We start from the raw sequence: 20030 nt of genomic DNA on the forward strand, positions 1-20030 counted from the left end.
ATGTTTCATAAGTCAAGCCATTTACAGTTAGTACATGGCAAACATCAGATTAGTACAGTTCTTCCCAAACAAGGAAGTAAGTTTGACAAACTTCCAATGAACCTAGAAAATAATCCTATTAAAACAAATATAGCATTTAAAAAGCTTGATTTAATTCTCTACAGTGTAATATTGCCATACAAATACAAGCATTACTTTAGGCAAAAAGGAATATGCAGGGTGGCCAAAAATACAATTCCCGGTCAAAACCAGATTGCTTGCCCTTTCTAGGGACAGAGACTAGTTTAGCCCTTCTTTGGTCTAGGTCATCATGTAGCTCATGAATGGGGGAAACATGGTCATAGAGCAATTTCATTATTAATTATAATTTGGGTGATCAGTGGAGCTCCAACACCAAGTGGCTGGATAATCGTCTCATTAACAGTGAACATCAAATTGAAATAGTAGTTTGAAATTAGCATTCATCTGAAATTAACATTGACTGAAATGGCATATACTTAACCCTTGAAATGTATACATTGGCCTTATTCAAGCTGATGGCCTGTGGTGTCCTAAGAAGATATACTGTATAATAGAGCATGGCAATTGGGACAACACTGAGTGGTTATACATGCAGTCCATCACCCATGACACCTACTGTACAAGCAGGTATAACCAACACCAAAGATGGTAAAGATTGTTAGCAGAGCTCCCTATTGAAGATGAATAAATCTGTCAGTATACACATTCATTGGTTACAGTATAATGACTGAAGCGCTTCATCCTACTAAAGTGCCAGAAGACATCTGCTCAATTAAGTTGATTTAAACTTGCCTATTGTATGAGCATTCCATTTAATTGAATGTTTTCCCGTGGTGTGTACATGCAACGGAATGGGGGTCAGGGAAAAGCTAATCTGACTGCATTTCCAAGTGAGCAATAAAACAAATTGAGAGATTTCCAGAGGCATCAAGGACAAATACATTTTTTTAGTAGAAATAATTGAAGTTTAGATGGTATGATACACTAACATGTTTCCTCCTTGGCCTAAATTATATAAGATAATGCAGGACTTCTATACATGGACAGATTGCTGCTAATGTTGGCGTGTGTGTGAACCGTCAACCTACATGCGTATCAACCTCTGTATATGTATGCATGTAGACCAGAGGGCTTCCCCCTCCTTACACCAGGACTTTGGTCATGAAGGTGGTGGCGAGGGCCAGGTGCAGGATGCTCATTCGGGGCAGACCCGGGGCAGCGTTACACAGGTCAGAGCTACAGCAGGTCTTGTTTACGCTGTAGACTGTGGTGTTGGACATGGAAGAGAACGTGGTTTCAGTCACCTTGTTGCAGTTGTTCCTATTCAGGCAGCCTTTTGTATTGATTTCCATAACCTTAGCTGTGGATGAAAAGACAGAAATAATGTGGGGCATCATCGTGCCAAGCGGCACATAAACCAACAAACTAGGAATCGTAAGTGGTTTTCCATAAGCTTTTTGCCCCAAGGCAGAATTCTGACAAGTGAAATTTTAGCATCTCCAAAGGGATGGTAGCAGGTTGTCTTCCTTCCTTGTTGGCTTCTGAAGAGGACAGAGGTGCTTTAAAAAGGTGTAAAAACAGACTAAAATAAATAAATTAACCTTACTGTTGTACTGGTCTTTGTAGCACAAACTCACTTGTCTTTTACCAATTTTGCTGATACTGTAAGCTGCTTATTGAGGAAAGTTCGTACTTGCAATGACTGCTATATATATGGTTGTTTATCTACCGGAGTTGAACGCACTAAGTCGCGCTGGATAAGAGCGTCTGCTAAATGTAAGACACCTATGACCCGTGTCAGCTAGTCCTTACCTGCTTTTCCGACACCGCTGAAACATTGCTCCTCGGCATTGCAGGTGACTTTGGTCTGGAAGAGGTTCAAGATGCAGATATCACATTTGAAGCACTGCAGAGCCTGGCCTGGGATGAGAACGCAAGATAAATAAAAACTAAGCAATAAATTACCATGCTCAAGTAAACATTCTTTTAGATTACCCCCTCGACCTAATGCGTGTTGATGCAATCCTTTAACATTGGATGGGCCAAACGCAACGGTTCAGCCGTTCACTCTCCCCGGTTTTGTTCACTTCAGTGGATGAAGGGCCCAACCTGCGTAGGTACCATTATGGTTAGTCATAGAAGGGCATGGTTGTTTGAATATTTGTTCACTACTCAAAACAAAGGCTGATGCTGAATGACTGCAACAACCATAAATTCAACCAATTAGTTGTAAGTCCCTGAGCAAATTGACTTATTCAAATAACCCTCCCAGACACACACACACACACACACACACTACCTTAGGAGTTCAAAACCTGTCCAAGTCGTGTGTGACAAACTCATCCCATGACTGGGCCAGTAAACAAAACAGCGTATGTATACGCCAGTGTGTGCACGTCACCTACAAAATGTATGCCTTTCCATGAAAGTGGGAAAACATGGTGTGGCCTTCAATTATCAATGTCTGGTGGACAAAACAAATAATTTAAGCAATTTTTGATTGAGCCAAGGAACATTGGGTTGCTTAGAAAGGTTGTAAAAGCACCATGCAGAAGCCTGCCCCCCCCTCCTTCCCCTCCCAAACACTGGTTTCGGTCACACCCAATTGCAGATGAGTTCAGACTCGGGTTACAAAGAAAGTGCCACTCCTCATTTAAAAAACCCCACCAAACTTCCATTGAATGTGAGTGGATCCCCACAAGCCAACCAAATGACTCAACTGCTTGGGTGTCATGTTCCACACAAAAGTACGTGTACACCTTCAAATTAGTGGATTCGGCCATTTCATCCACACCCATTGCTGACAGGTGTATAAAAGCGAGCACACAGCCATGCAATCTCCATAGACAAACATTGGCAGTAGAATGGCCTTACTGAAGAGCCCAGTGACTTAATGTAGCACTGTCATAGGATGCCACCTTAACAAGTCAGTTCGTCATATTTCTGCCCTGCTACAGCTGCCCCTGTCAAATGTAAGTGCTGTTATTGAGAAGTGGAAACATCTAGGGGCAATAACATCTCAGCCACAAAGTGGTAGACCACATAAGCTCACAGAATGGGAACCCCAAGTGCTGAAGCACGTAAAAATAGTCTGTCCTCGGTTTCAACACTCACTACTGAGTTCCAAATTGCCTCGAAGCAACGTCAGCACAAGAACTGTTAGTCGGGAGCTTCATGAAATTGGTTTCCATGGCCAAGCAGCCACACAAACCTGAAGATCACCATGCACAATGCCAAGCGTCAGTTGGAGTGGTGTAAAGCTTGGCGCCATTGGACTCTGGAGGAGTGGAAACGCGTTCTCTGGAGAGATGAATCACGCTTCACTATCTGGCAGGCCGATAGACGGGTTTGGGGCTACCAGGAGAACCATCTGCCCCAATGCATAGTGCCAACTAAAGTTTGGTGGGAGGAGGAATAATGATCTGGGGATGCTTTTCATTGGTCGGGCTTGGCCCCTTAGTTCCAGTGAAGGGAAATCTTAATGCTACAGTATACAATGACATGCTAGATGAGTCTGTGCTTCCAACTTTGTGGGAAGTCCCTTTCCTGTTTCCGCATGACAATGCCTCTGTGCATAAAGCGAGGTCCATACACAAATGGTTTGTCGAGAGGGTGTGGAAGAACTTGTCTGGCCTGCTCAGAGCTCAACCCCATTATACACCTTCGGGATGAATTGGAACGCCGACTGCGAGCCTGGCCTAAATTGGCCAACATCAGTGCCTGACCTCAGTAATGCTCCTGGCTGAATGGAAGCAAGTTCCCGCAGCAATGTTCCAACATGTATTGGAAAGCCTTCCCAAATTATAGTGGGGGGGGGGGGGGAGAGACCAACTCCATATTTATGCCCATGGTTTTGGAATGAGATGTTCGATGAGCGGGTGTCCACAGTTTTAAATACACTACATGACAAAGTGTCATTGTGACCTTACAGACATTGATTCAGCTTTTATACAACTTTATTAAAGCCACTCAGTGTATCAAAACATCTTGTTTCCATGTGATCTGATCATTCAATTATTGTTTGAATTCCATTCTTTAGGTTCAAATATGAAATAAGGTGTCTTTCCGACAAGGACATCCTTGAGGGAATACCCAGAGAACGCAGACAGGACAGATGTAAGCGCACAAGTAAACTTCCACTTGTCAAAAACCTTCCCACTCAATGCAGAGGCTGCATTTACAAAAGCAGCCAAATTCTGATATTTTTCCACTTATTGGTCTTCTGACCAATCAGAGCAGCTCTTTTGACAATTGTTCTAAAGAGCAGAGTTGGACTGCCTGTGTAAACTCAGCCTAAGTGACGGTTTCCCCAGACACAAATCAAGCTTAGTCCCCATGAGTGAAAACAATCAATTGTCCTCAATGAGAATGCCAATTCCCCTACCACTACAGTACGTACAACAACTTACAGGCTCAGCTCCTGGAAGCACGCCAAACAAGTTTGCCATACTGTGCATAGTAACGTACGGGCCTACATAACGTACATGAGTCATGACATGATGAATGTTTTTCCGTCAGTCTTGGGGCCGCGCCTTGACATTAACCCCTTCACAAATCCAGTCCAACCCGTTGCCCAGTCTCTCCCATCGCCCCACCAATCTGTCACCGCCTCACACAAACAGGTGACAGTCGGGTTGCGCAAACAGAACTGCCACTAGGCTTACACAGTTGGCTGCATTCCTGCCACAACAGGTCATTTACCGACGCAAAAGCCTTGCTCGGGCACGCAAGAGCATGGGAAGACGTGATGAGTCATATTGGAAAGGACTGAGGCACCATAATGGTCATTGTCTGATTCTATATTTGTCATCATGGAGATTAGGAGGAATGTTCACCACACAAGCAACCTCTTAATTGTTTTCACCATCTCTCATTGTCGCCTTTTAAGAGGACAGAGACCACTGAGTATGAGTAAACAGTTGCTCATACAACCCACCCCCCAAAAATGTTCCAACAATGATGTGGCCTATGACTGTCAAAAGGTTATGCTTTAAGGCAGACTGGACTTCATGATGCATGTCCTAAACATATAGTATAAACAATATGGTTTGTGTTATACCACATAAGGAGAATTATTATTACATGGACAAAGTGGAAGGCAGACTGATAAATACAAGATCACCATGTCACGAAATAGTCGTCATGGGGAGTTTTATTAGCCTGTAGCAAAATTCAAGCATCTTAAATTCCCCCAGCCGAAAGAAAACTCCTGGTGGGCCTATACAGTATTGCATGGATTCCATTAGAACTACCAAGCCAACAAAAACAGACATGAATCAGTTGTACAGTCCTCAGCCCCACGTATGTTTTTGTATTTTGTCGGGTGTCATTTATGTTCTGTAAGGAGTTTTACGCAAGCAGCGGTGTAAAGTACTAAGTTGTATCTGTTTGGGTATCTGTACTTCACCATTTATATTTGAAAATTTACTTTACTACAATCCTAAAGAAAATTGACTTTATTCCATACATGATCCCTGACACCCAAAAGTATGTTACATATTGAATGCTTAGCAGGAGAGGAAAATGGTTCATTCACACACTTAAAAGGGAAAATCCCTGGTCATCCCTACTGCCTCTGATCTAGCGGACTCACTAAACACATGCTTTGTTTGTAAATTACATCTGTGTGTTGGTGTGCCCCTTGCTGTCTAGTTTGCTTAATATAAAAAAGGAAATTGAAATGATTTATACTTTAGCAATTACATTTACTTTTGATACTTATGTAGATTTAAAACCAAATACTTTTACTCAAGTAGTATTTTACTGGGTGACTGTCACGTGAGTCATTTTCTATTACTTGAGTAAAAGTACAGTATGACAACTGGGTACTTTCTCCACCACTGGACGCAAGGCAACATTCTGTGAAAACAGACAAAATGTAATCTTAAAAAAGTTACCCAAAGTAAACTGGTAGCATAAGGAAACATTCTCCCTGTGTTACTGTCGGACAAACACTGTCACACCATTGTACAAAAACACTACATTTGCAGATCCTCATCTCATCAGGCTTATAAATGAGACAAAACAGACTTGATAGATTTCTAAAATGAGTACCAAAGTTGTCCACCTGATGACAATGTTGCCTGATGAGACTTCCATGGTGTCCTAATCTAGAGCCTTGACCAGGCACCATTCAAGGCTTTCAACAAACATTGTGTATTGAATTCCAGTGAACGAAAGGTAGATCAGGATTCAGTAAAATTACCTATCAGGTTATTCAGGTTCAGGACAATTGGTTACGCCACTCCCAGTTCTAAGGCCCGCCGTGAAATACAGTGCAACAAAACAATTGAAAAGGGGAGGACAGTGGCTTTATGGATGTGATGATTCTATTAATTTTAAGTGGTCTCAACTGAGCAAGTCTCATCTTATTTAAATAACCTGGACATATAGTACACAAAATATTTGCTTATGCGCTAAAATCCTTCACAAATAAAGCCTGGAACTACTCCAATGTTCATTCCAACCTTTATTCAGTAAAGCCGAGCAAAAGCCAAAGTATTTAGTATTGTTTGCCTTTCCCAATTTATTCGTTTCCCCTAAACGTTCTCAAAAAAAAAGTTACTTTTGGTAATGTAGTGTTTTTGTCAAAAGTATGTAAATACCCAATAAATTACGGAGTTTATATATGGTGTGCGCAACTCCTCATTTTCATAGTTGACACCTGCTCGTCAAACATATCACTCCAAAATAAGGGGCATTAATATGGAGTTGGTCCCCCTCTGCCGCTATAACAGCCTCCACTCTTCAGGAAAGGCTTTCCACTAAATGTTGGAACATTGCTGTGGGGACTTGCTTCCATTCAGCCACAAGAGCATTAGTGAGGTCGAGCACTGATGTTGGGTGATTAGGCCTGGCTTGAATTTGGCTTTCAAATTCATCCCAAAGGTGTTCGATGGGGTTGGGGTCAGGGCTCTGCAGGCCAGTCAAGTTCTTCCACACCGATCGACATTTCTGTATGGACCTTGCTTTGTGCACGGGGGCATTGTTATGCTGAAACAGGAAAGGGCCTTCCCTGAACTGTTGCCAAAGTTGGAAGCACAGAATCGTCAAGAATGTCATTGTAGCGTTAATAAATTCCATTCACTGGAACTAAGGGGCCTAGCCCAAACCATAAAAAACAGCCCAAGACCATTATTCCTCCGCCACCAAACTTTAGTTTAAGATGGCATCCTACGGCGGTGCCACGTTGAAAGTCACTGAGCTCTTCAGTAAGGCCATTCTACTGCCAATGTTTGTCTATGGAGATTGTGTGGCTGTGTGCTTGATTTTATACACCTGTCTGCAATGGTGTGGTTAAAATAGCCAAATCCACTAATTTGAAGGGGTGTCCACATACTTGTGTGTATATATAGTGTACCATAATTCCCGTTGTCAAATAAAATGTTACCTTGGTGTCAGCAATGCACACTCGTTCTACTCCATGTCCCTGAAAGGTTTAACCTCAAACTCTGACGCCATCTGGTGGCATTTTCTAAACTATACATATTGTATACTGCCCTCAAAGTACATTTCAGTTTTACAAAAGTCCTACAAACACATCCTTAGTACTGTTAGAAAGGTAAGAACTGTGGGATTCAGATAAGGTATCAAAATTTGCAAAACTAGTTTATTGCACAAATTCAGGTAGGCCCCTCCTATTTGGTTCCTAGTGAATACACCAAAGAGTATTTCACTGAACAACACCGAGCCAAAAGAGTAAGCCAGCAACATTCTCATACGGTCTTAGTTTCGCCGACAAAAAAACTTTAGGGGAAACTATGCAAATGTATGAAATCATGTTCTGAAAATATTTGGTAAAAGTTAGAAATGAGGACAGAAATTGTCATTTTGATTCTTGCTTATTCACAATTCAGGAAGAACTCCGTCAAGGTAGATGATTGCAGAAAATCATATAGTACGGTTGTGGTTTGAAACCTGAGATGGGACAAAGGCTTGCTTAGCCGAACTAAGGTATTTAAAACTATGGGTCATACATAAAACAGCAAGCCTTTAAAAAAAAAAAATCAGATGCATAAAGTGGACAGGTTCTGACGCGCAATCTAGGCGTGTCTAATATGCCTGGATCTGTGCCTAAGGGTTTGACAAACCACACATACCAACCGTAAACATCAAATAGGGTGGAATGAATTCACCTAAAATAAAATGTACAAGAGCCACCAGGTTAGGAATAAGGGAGTGTCATGGGAAATTAAAGGTATAGTTCACCCAAATTATGAAGTTTCCTTAGCCTGTTAGCAATACATGTTATTCTTTACCAGAGGGATTTTTAAAATGTATTTTATTTCACCTTTATTTAACCAGGTAGGCCAGTTGAGAACAAGTTCTCATTTACAACTGCAACCTGGCCAAAATAAAGCAAAGCGACAAAAACAACAGAGTTACACATGGGATAAACAAATGTAGTCAATAACGCAATACAAAATCTATGTACAGTGTGTGCAATTGTAGTAAGATTAGGATATACTACAAGCCACCAAGGTCTGATAACGGATGGAAAATGATTGAGGATAATAGCGGACAATATTGCCACTCCTATTTGCCATATCTTCAAGCTAAGTCTACTAGAAAGTGTGTGCCCCTTCAGGCCTGGAGAGAAGTAAAAGAATTCCCGCTACCCAAGAATAGTAAAGCCCCCTTTACTGGCTCAAATAGCCGACCAATCAGCCCGTTATCAACCTTTAGAAAACTTTTGGGGAAAAAAAATAGTGTTTGACCAGATACACTATTTTACTGCAAATAAATTTACAGACTCATCACGCTTATAGGGAAGGACATTGGACAAGCACAGCACTTACAAATGACTGATTCCCTGAGAAAATTATAAAACGATTGTGGGAGCTGTTTTGTGGCTTTTGACATTATCGATCATAGTCTGCTGCTGGAAAATCTTGTTATAGCTTTACACCCCCTGCTATATTGTGGATAGAGTTACCTGTCTAAAAAGAAGACAGAGGGTGTTCTTTAATGGAAGCCTCCAACATAATCCTGGTAGAATCAGGAATTCCCCAGAGCAGCCGTTTAGGCCCCTTACTTTACAATGACTCAACCTTCTTGCCATTTGTGCTGTTGTCTGTGCACAATGTTTGTACCATGTTTTGTGCTGCTACCACGTGTTGCTGTCATGCTATGTTGTTGTCTTAGGTCTCTTTATGTAGTGTTGTCCCTTGTGGTGAGTTGTCCTACAAAGTTCGGTGTCACTTAAATATTCTTGTTTGTGAAAAAAGCTTTTGTCCATTAAAATAACATCGCTTGATCAGAAATAGTGTAGACATTGTTAATGTTGTAAATGACTGTTGTAGCTGGAAATGGCAGATTTCTTTATGGAATATCTATATAGGTGTACAGAGGCCCATTATCAGCAACCATCACTCCTGTGTTCCAATGGCATGTCATGTTAGCTAATCCAAGTTTATCATTTTAAAAGGCTAATTTATCATTAGAAAACCCTTTTGCAATTATGTTAGCACAACTGAAAACTTGTTCTGATTAAAGAAGCAATAAATCTAGCCTTTAGATTATTTAGTATCTGGAGCATCAGCATTTGTGGGTTCTATTACAGGCTCAAAATGGCCAGAAACAAGGTACTTTCTTCTGAAACTCAGTCTATTCCTTCTAGGCAGAGTTCCTCTGTTATTTTGCCCATCTTAATCTCTATTGGCCAGTCTGAGATACGGCTTTTAGTTTGCAACTCTGCCTAGAAGGCCAGTATCCCGGAGTCACCTCTTCACTGTTGACGTTGAGACTGTTGTTTTGCGGGTACTATTTAATGAAGCTGCCAGTTGATGACTTGTGAGGCGTCTGTTACTCAAACTAGACACTAATGTACTTGTCCTCTTGCTCAGTTGTGAAACCGGGGCCTCCCACTCTTGCTATTCTGGTAAGAGCCAGTTTGCACTGTTCTGTGAAGGGAGTAGTACGGAGTTGTACGAGATCTTCAGTTTCTTGGCAATTTCTCGCATGGAATAGCCTTCGTTTCTCAGAACAAGAATAGACTGACGAGTTTCAGAAAGTTTTGTTTCTGGACATTTTGATCCTGTCATCGAACCCACAAATGCTGATGCTCCAGATACTCAATTAGTCAAAGGCCAGCTCTCATCAGCACAACAGTTTTCAGCTGTGCTAACAATGGCATAAGGTTTTTCTAATGATCAATTGGCCTTTTAAAATGATAAACTTGGATTAGCTAACAATGTGCCATTGGAACACAGGAGTGATGGTTGCTGATAATGGGCCTCTAGATATTCTATAAAAAATGTGCCGTTTCCAGCTACGATAGTCATTTACAACGTCTACACTATTTATGATCAATTATGTTATTTTAAATGAACAATTAAAACATTTTCCAAAAACAATGACATTTCGAAGTGACCCCAAACTTTAATGGTAGGGTATAATTTTTAGTCCCAGCCCCCGTAGGCAGCCTTCTGGCCGTCATTGTAAATAAGAATTTGTTCTTAACTGACTTGCCTAGTTAAAGGCTAAATAAAAAAAACACTATACGTCAGCTACTACAGCGACTTAAGTCACTGCAACATTTAATTTTAGAGTGGGTGGCAAGGAATACATTAGTCCTAAATATTAAACTTAAAGCATTGTATTATGAATTACAACTAAATATTGTAATTCATAATGTGGCAATTGAGCAAGTTGAGATTAAACTACTTGGATTAACCCTGGATTGTAAACTAACATGGTCAAAACATGATACAACAGTAGCTAAGATAGGGAGAAGTCTGTCCATAAAGCACTGCCTTCTTGACAACACGGTCAACAAGGCAGGTCCTACAAGCCCTGGTTTTGTCACACCTGGACTACTGTCATGTGGTCAGGTGCCACAAAGAGGGACTTTGAAAAATTGCAACTGGCTCAGAAGAGGGCAGTGCGGCTGGCCCTTAAATGTACACGGAGAGCTAGCATTAATGATATGCATGTCAAGCTCATGGCTCAAAGTGGAGGAGAGATTGACTTCATCACGGCTTGTTTTTGTTAGAAATGTTGACAAGCTGAATGTACCGAACTGTCTGTTTAAACTACAACCTTGTCCATAGACTGTTTACAGTTTAAGGAAACCAATTTTATTCTGTAATTTGGATTAACTATCCATTTAACCATAAATAAGTGACATTCCTTTATAAAGCATTGATATCTGCTGACCATATGGTCCTATATAGTCAATAAGGTTTAAGTCAGCCCAGGTTTACAAGCCCAAGATGTACTCGGTACCGTTACTCCTTAAGATCCAAGGACCTTATGTTATTTTCAGAAGTAGACTGGCTCTGGCAGCCAAAAACTCAATTTAAACCTGAATTGATTCTCAATTGCAATAAGGTTCAAGAAACAAAGCCCTTTACTTTCATATCACATCCAAATAATTTTACAAATGCAAAACACACTTACTGTACACAGTTCTAACAGTTGCTGCCAACAGTATTTTTCAGTGACAACATTTTTCTGGCAGCCTTCATCCTTTACACACAGGTGTTCTGGAACATGCTAGATAGCTCATTAGTACAGGTGGTCCGGTGTAAAGGTGTAAACACACACTGTAATATGGAGATATGGCAGTGTGGGAACACTGACCCTATAAAAAAGGTGTGAATCAATTTAACATTTTGTTTTTTAAAATTATTTATTGTTAATCTGAAAGGTTCTTATGCTTTCAATATCAAACTACAAGTCATGCGTATTAATGTTCAGACCAAGCGTTGGGGCTCGTAAGAGCCAATGAACACTGATTGGCACATGAGTTCTGTTGCTCATTAGAAAAAATGGATTTCAGTCTTCCTGACCAATATCTTGTTTGGTTATTGATGTTTGCCCCCCTTGAGACACTGTAGGAAAGCTATTTCACTTCCTCAAAATCACAAGAATGAATTTAACATAAACAATCTAATTGTAGTTTTGACCAAGGATGTTTATTGGCACAATTTCACATCTAACTAAGGTGTTTCGTGCAGCATTTCTCAAGTTACAAAATGTGTGCAGTGTGTTATGTAAACAGAGCTGCAAGTCTGTCTCACTATGTTAATATTTGAAGAGAAAATCAACCATGTTAGTGGGCAAATGGACATAAACAAATCAAAACCACCTCTGGCCTACTGGCCCCCCTACCTCTGAGGAAGCACAATTCCCGCTCAGCCCAGTCAAAACTGTTCGCTGCTCTGGCACCCCAATGGTGGAACAAGCTCCCTCACGACGCCAGGACAGTGGAGTCAATCACCACCTTCCGGAGACACCTGAAACCCCACCTCTTTAAGGAATACCTAGGATAGGATAAAGTAATCCTTCTAACCCCCCCCCCCCCCCCCCTTAAAAGATTTAGATGCACTATTGTAAAGTGATTGTTCCACTGGATATCATAAGGTGAATGCACCAATTTGTAAGTTGCTCTGGATAAGAGCGTCTGCTAAATGACTTAAATGTAAATGTAAAAACCAAACCTTAATTTACCTGGTGTGATGGGTGTTCCAAACTGTTTTAGACAAGATTGACTTGCCGTCATCCCATTTACACTTTGTAGTCAATTTTAACACGAAAATAATTGACTCAGATGCCACAGGCTGTTTTCAAAGGTATTCATTGTTTATTAAAGGCAGCCGCTTCTTTAACAACTCTTCTGTGCAGAACAGTGGAGGACCATCCTCATTGAATTTCATAATTGTTAAACGTATCTAAAAAGGATAACTCAAAACTATACAAAATATATTCACGTCACCAAATTGATTAAAACTCTTTTGCAATGGTCTACAGCAGCCTCAACAGCATGCTGTTCTAGGGTAGCACAATGGTGTAGCCGGAGGTCAGCTAGCTTCCGTCCTCCTCTTGGTACATTGACTTCAATACAAAACCTAGGAAGCTCTTGGTTCTCACCCTCTTCCATAGACTTATACAGCAATTATGACAACTTCTGGAGGACGTACTCCAACTTATCAGAGCTCTTGCAGCATGAACTGACATGTTGTCCACTACAGCTAGCTATCACTGCAGTGCATAAAATGTGTTGAGTAGTTGACTCAGAAAGACAACAGTTTCAATAAAAACATTTTTTTTTTAATTAACAAAGTTCCACTTAGCTAGCAAATGCAGCTAGCTAGTTGTCCCCCTGCTGGACGGTTGAGCTAACGTAGGCTAATGTGATTAGCATGAGGTTGTAAGTAACAAGAACATTTCCCAGACATATCTGATATGGGCAGAAAGCTTAAAATCTTCTTAATCTAACTGCACTGTCCAATTTACAGTAGCTAATACAGTGAAAGAATACCATGCTATTGTTTGAAGAGTGCGCACAGTTATGAAATCGAAAATGTATCAATTATGTTTGGGCATACTTGATACAACATTGAACAGAAATGCAATGGTTCAGTCTAAAACTTTGCACATACACTGCTGCCATCTTGTGGCCAAAAAAAATGAAATTGCACCTAACCTGGAATAATAAAAAAATAAAAACATGTTTTTTTCCCTTGTATTGTCTTTACCAGATCCTAATGGGTTATATTCTCCTACATTAAATTCACATTTACACAAACTTCAAAGTGTTTCCTTTCAAATGGTATCAAGAATGTGCATATTTTTGCTTCAGGTTCTGAGCATGTCATTTGCTAACTGCTTACTGACTACAAAGGCACATTACTGCATGATTGTAGCGGGTTTACTAATGTATTAGTTCAAATTAGCTATGTTGACTAGGACATTACTTTAGCTAATAAGGGGACAATGATGTAGGCTGTGTGTAGCAGTTATGACATGGTTTGGCTTGGAAAAGTTTTTTGCTAGGTCACATACAGCTGATGTGTTGTTCATTTAAGTCCACAAACGAAGGGGAAAGGTGAGAGTAGAGTGCATTGAGACTACAATGGCTACTATCAAAGTGAACTGTGTTTAGAGGTCGACTGATTAGGATTTTTCAACACCGATACCCATACCGATTATTGGAGGACCAAAAAACCCCGATACCGATTAATCGGCCGATTTAAATAAAATATATATATATATATTTGTAATAATGACAATTACAACAATACTGAATGAACACTTATTTTAACTTAATACATCAATAGCCTCAAATAAATAATGAAACCTGTTCAATTTGGTTTAAATAATGCAAAACAAAGTGTTGGAGAAGAAAGTAAAAGTGCAATATGTGCCATGTAAGAAAGCTAACGTTTAAGTGCCTTGCTCAGAACATGGCAACATATGAAAGCTGGTGGTTCCTTTTAACATGAGTCTTCAATATTCCCAGGTAAAAAGTTTTAGGTTGTAGTTATTATAGGAATTATAGGACTATTTCTCTCTATACAATTTGTATTTCATATACCTTTGACTATTGGATGTTCTTATAGGCACTTTAGTATTGCCAGTGTAACAGTATAGCTTCCGTCCCTCTCCTCGCTCCTACCTGGGCTCGAACCAGGAACACATCGACAACAGCCACCCTCGAAGCAGCGTTACCCATATAGAGCAAGGGGAACAACTACTCCAAGTCTCAGAGCGAGTGACGTTTGAAACGCTATTAGTGCGCACCCGCTAACTACCTAGCCATTTCACATTGGTTACACCAGCCTAATCTTGGGAGTTGATAGGCTTGAAGGGGTGGGTATAATTTGTGGAACGTTCCAACAGGAATCTGTCCCAAAAATAAACATGAGTGAAAAATGCAATGAAATAGACCACTCCCTATCCGGTATCTTATTCTGCCGCTATACAACTTTGTATGCGTTGTTTTTGGGCAACCTTGTTATTTACGAAGTTTTTGGAATATATTCCTGTTGGAACGTTCCACAAATTATACCCACCTGGGTTGAAGTCATAAAGAGCGCAATGCTTGAAGCACAGCGAAGGGCTGCTGGCAAAACGCACGAAAGTGCTGTTTGAATGAATGCTTACGAGCCTGCTGGTGCCTACCACTGCTCAGTCAGACTGCTCTATCAAATCATAGACTTAATTATAATATAATAAACACACAGAAATACGAGCCTTAGGTCATTAATATGGTCCAATCCGGAAACTATCATCTCGAAAACAAAAGTTTTTTCTTTCAGTAAAATACGGAACCGTTCCGTATTTTATCTAACGGGTGGCATCCCTAAGTCTAAATATTCCTGTTACATTGCACAACCTTCAATGTTATGTCATAATTATGTAAAATTCTGGCAAATTAGTTCGCAACGAGCCAGGCGGCCCAAACGGTTGCATATACCCTAACTCTGCGTGCAATGAACGCTAGAGATGTGACACAATTTCATGTTAGCAGGCAATATTAACTAAATATGCAGGTTTTAAAAATATATACTTGTGTATTGATTTTAAAGAAAGGCATTGATGTTTATGGTTAGGTACATTGGTGCAACGACAGTGCTTTTTTCGCAAATGCGCTTGTTAAAATCAACACCCGTTTGTCGAAGTAGGCTGTGATTCAATGATAAATTAACAGGCACCGCATCGATTATATGCAACGCCGGACATGTTAGATAAAATAGTAATATCATCAACCATGTGTAGTTAACTAGTGATTATGTTAAGATTGATAGTTTTTTTATAAGATAAGTTTAATGCTAGCTAGCAACTTACCTTGGCTTCTTGCTGCTCTCGTATAACAGGTAGTCAGCCTGCCATGTAGGCTCCTCGTGGAGTGCAATGTAAGGCAGGTGGTTAGAGTGTTGGGCTAGTAACCGAAGGTTGCAAAAACGAATCCTCCCTGAACAAGGCAGTTAACCCCCGTTCCTAGGCCGTCATTGAAAATAAGAATGTTCTTAATCTGACTTGCCTAGTTAAATAAAGGTGTACATTTTTTTAAATTAAAATCGGCCCTAATTAATCGGCCATTCTGATTAATCGCTCAACCTCTGTTTATGCGTGGTTAGGGGTGTATTCATTATGCCAATTCTGTTAAAATGTTTCTTCAACAGAAAAACGAAGCGGGGATTAAAAAAACGGAATTTGTCCAATAGAAACTCGTTTGCAACTGTTGGACTATGGATTACACCCTAGATAAACTAGATACAGGCAAGAGTCACTGTCCAATAATTTCTCGACCTGTTGTAAACTTTTCATAGGCTTGGTTGTTGCAACCTCATGATAGGTTTAGAGAAAATGTAGTAGCCTAGACCTATCGATGTTACATTGAACTGGGTGAAAGGAATATGAATAACAGTCATCCAACATGCTGTAATATAAATAAGGTCATGCCCATGAAAAACAAATCGTCCTCCCTCATAAAACGACACTGACTGCCACATGAGACTCCTTACTCCAATGACTTAAGTGTAATGGTACTGAGAGTCATGAACAAGGGCTTGGGCTACAATGTTACCATTTCTAGAAGCGCATCATGCCAACAATAATCACTATTTAGCTAAGACAAATATGATTGATTAAATCAGCTTCAGATATTAATCTGAAATGTTTCATTGATGGCAATTGAAGACTCAAATAAAGGCCGCTTCATTACTATCACTTCAATGAAGTGGTATGATTTAAAACTGTTCAAAAAGCTGTTGAACATTATTTTATTGTAACCAGTTTATGGAAGAATCTGAGCTTTTTATTATACTTTAAATTTCCATACAATTATAAAGACCAAAAAATATATATCTCACACACAGCATTTTCAGTTAGCATTATAACAAATAGCAGCAGATAAAATTTCATAATACTGTTATATATTTTGAGCTTTTCAGATAAACTTGTACAATTATTTTTTGCCCCTTTCCCGCTCTTTCTATGATACGAGGATCCGACCTTTCAAATGCAAACAATTAGGCTGATTTTCAGATCTTTTTCCACTAGTAATTGGTCTTTTGACCAATCAGACCAGTTATTTTGCCAATAAATTGGGCAAAAGATGAGAATTTGGCTTTTTAAAGACATCCACGTTTCCTAATTGGCTGTAAAGTTAACCTATTGATATGATAAAATACAGGTTAGCTTCGAATGATGAAAAGGATTGTCGAATATCGTTTAGTCTAAACAATTCATTACACACATATCGAAGATTGTTTTAGGTATCAAAATGATACCTAAATGAGACAAGCAATTGTTTCTTACCAACTGAAAAACACAGGCCAACTGCGAAAATGCTGAGAATAATTCTGTTCATCGTTGAAACAAAAAAAAGAAGTTTCGCAGGTGCTTCTATCCTTGCCTCTATTGACCATTAGCGATGTGCTAAAAACAACAAAGCTGATCACCAACTTGCTATTTATAATCTCCCTCCCATCACCACAGCCACGTCGCCGTTATACAAGGTAGAGGTAGGTATCTTGGCCACGTTCAGTTGCAAAACATCCTGAACGTTGCAGATAGACATTCCACGAATAGAGCCGACGTGATTCCTTATTCTACATGGAGCAGGGCGGTGCACATACCTTTGAGGGGAGCATGTGCCCAAAATGACCCCCCTTAAAAACGTTTATAATTCATATCTGAAATTCACAGCATACCAAATGCCACCGTAGGCAATTATTTAAAATGTTACATTTTTTATTATAGGCATATTTATTTCTGCAACAACAGCTCACTCATCATCACAAATTGTAAGTAAGCTATTTTCAGTGCCTCCTAAACACATGATTGACATTGGGAAAAGAGCTGATCCTTGACTACGACTTGCGGGCACTTTGGAGATTGGAGTGGCAAAGGGGCGCCCTATCTATGCACATGACTGTGTTGGAGAGGCATGTTTGTTCTACATAGCATATTTCTTTCTGAATGTTCCAACACGTTGCTTCCTGCTGAACACGCCACAGCTCTCACCACACCCTAATTTGCCCTCCCCCCTCTGCACAGGTGATGGTGGTGCTCAAGAGACAATAAGCAATGTTATTTCGTTAGGGGGAGTCAAACTCATTCCATGGAGGGTCGAGTGTCTGTTTTTCGTTATTTCCTTTCAATTCGTGTCCAATTAAGACATAAACAACCAACCTAACTAATTAGTTACTTTAATTGATAAGGGGAGGAATGAAAACCTGCAGACACTCGGCCCTCGGTGGAATGAGTTTGACACCAGTGGTTTAGGTCATAGTTCTGTCAAAAGAATTATGTTGGCATTTTTTTGCCAGTTTGAAAGTTCTGTATCATATTTTCCAAGACTAGCCTACATTAAATACACACGTAGGTTATGTCAATCGGTGGAGGCCGCTGAGGAGAGGAAGGCTCCGTAATAAGGGCTGGAATGGAGTCAATGGAATGGTATCAAACCCTGGTTTACATGTGGTTGATACCATTCCGTTGACTCCATTCCAGCCATTATTATGAGCAGTCCTCCCCTCAGCAGCCTCCACTGATGTCAATAGCCTTAATCTACCTGTACTGTCCGGAACAAAAAACAATCAATCAGTTTGTAAAGACTACGAACTCCCCTGTACTTTGTCAGAGTAACTAGAAGGGTACACTAGTTGTATACCTGGCTTTCTCTTGAGACACAACGCTCATCTCCCCATCCTTTTACGAATGTTATTATGCCCAACAGAGCTTAATGCCAACCTAGTAGGCGAGAGGTCAGTATATAGGCATTATGCATGAGGAATCAGACAAAATAGGCCTACGTTATGTTAATGGTATTACTATTTTTGGTTCCAATTAGTCTGCTGAACGGAGAAGTAATCTAAATGTTGGGAAAGTGCATAACCTATGGAAAAAAACAGAAGTGAGCAAACAGGCCCAAATAGACAGTTTCAACTACACAAAAATGAATATATTTCAATTGAAAGACATTGGTTGTGTTATTTTCTGTGTCATAGTTTTTCCCCCCAATATCTTTCCCAATATCTCAGGCTGCCTATCCTGTCTGAAATGTGTCTGTGTTGTTCTGTGAAAGAGCAGGGCCTGAGTTTCTTACTGTGCGTGTGACCATTGACCGTTTATATATATTTTTGAAATTCTAAAAAGGATTACATTTGAAGGTTAGCTCTATTGGAATATTCATATTAGAATGATTTGCCAATCATAATATTAGCTGTACGTCTATATCCTTTGGAGGTGTGGCAGTTTGTTCTTTAAACCACAGTGTTTATGGTAAATACAGCTAATATGTAGTACATCTAGTTCCCTCCCTGTACGTCTATATCCTTTGGAGGTGCGGCAGTTTGTTCTTTAAACCGCAGTATCTATGATAAATACAGCTAATATGAAGTATATCTATTCCCCTCCCAGGATGTACATCATAGGCCTGCCATACGATCACTATAGAATCTATAATGATGTTATGGCAGGCCTATGATGTACATACAGGGAGGGGAATAGAGTGGGCTTACCTACCTCCAATGTCAATGTGTGGAATTTTCCATCAGCAGTAGTAAGTCTCAAATATGCGTGCGTGCGTGCACGCACGCACACACACACACACACACACACACACACACACACACACACACACACACCACACACACACACACACACACACACACACACACACACACACACACACACACACACACACACACACACACACACACACACACTGCAATATAATAAGCTATGTGCATGCCAATTCAACCTGTGCCAACATGTTAGAACAGATCACTGTCTGAAGGAGTCTGGTAAGAGACAATCTTCCTCCAGCACTGAATGTTGGAGTGATCAGAGAAACACAATTCTTTCAGTCATTGGCTTGGCCATCATGCCCCAAATGAGAGCATTCCGCAATGCATGGTTGCTATTGTGTTTTGTTTGCTTGTTATTCTGGCAACCCATTGGGCACAAACTGGTTCAATCAATGTTGTTTCAACGTAATTTGTCAACGTATTGTGATGTGGAATCTATGTGGAAAATATATTGGATTTGAAAAAAGTAATCAACTGTTTTGAGGGTGAAATTTCAACCACAGTATTACGTCATTATGGTAACCAAATTTCAACAGACCAACCTTGTATAAAATATGTTGAATTATTACATTTAAAACAATGTCAGATTTTCAACATTATATCCACTACAGAAACAAAACTATAAGCTGGACAGCACCTCCAACTGGAGAATTGATCTATCTACAGCTACCTCTTGGTCTCCCA

General features: G+C 40.1%; 1 protein-coding gene across 1 annotated transcript; it reads right to left on the reverse strand.

Moving 5' to 3' along the window:
- Nucleotides 1-787: 787 nt before the first annotated feature.
- LOC106588217 (sperm acrosome membrane-associated protein 4) lies at nucleotides 788-17253 on the reverse strand. Its single transcript, XM_082970322.1, has 3 exons — nucleotides 17071-17253; nucleotides 1834-1941; nucleotides 788-1381 (listed from the first exon to the last, which is right to left on the reverse strand). Exons 1-3 carry the CDS (start codon nucleotides 17120-17122, stop codon nucleotides 1164-1166), a joined length of 378 nt encoding a protein of 125 aa, XP_082826448.1. The 5' UTR covers nucleotides 17123-17253; the 3' UTR covers nucleotides 788-1163.
- Between the last annotated feature and the right edge of the window lie 2777 nt (nucleotides 17254-20030).

The sequence above is a fragment of the Salmo salar genome, chromosome 27, assembly GCF_965601325.2.
Source record: "Salmo salar chromosome 27, fSalSal1, whole genome shotgun sequence".
In the NCBI taxonomy this organism is placed as follows: domain Eukaryota; kingdom Metazoa; phylum Chordata; class Actinopteri; order Salmoniformes; family Salmonidae; genus Salmo; species Salmo salar.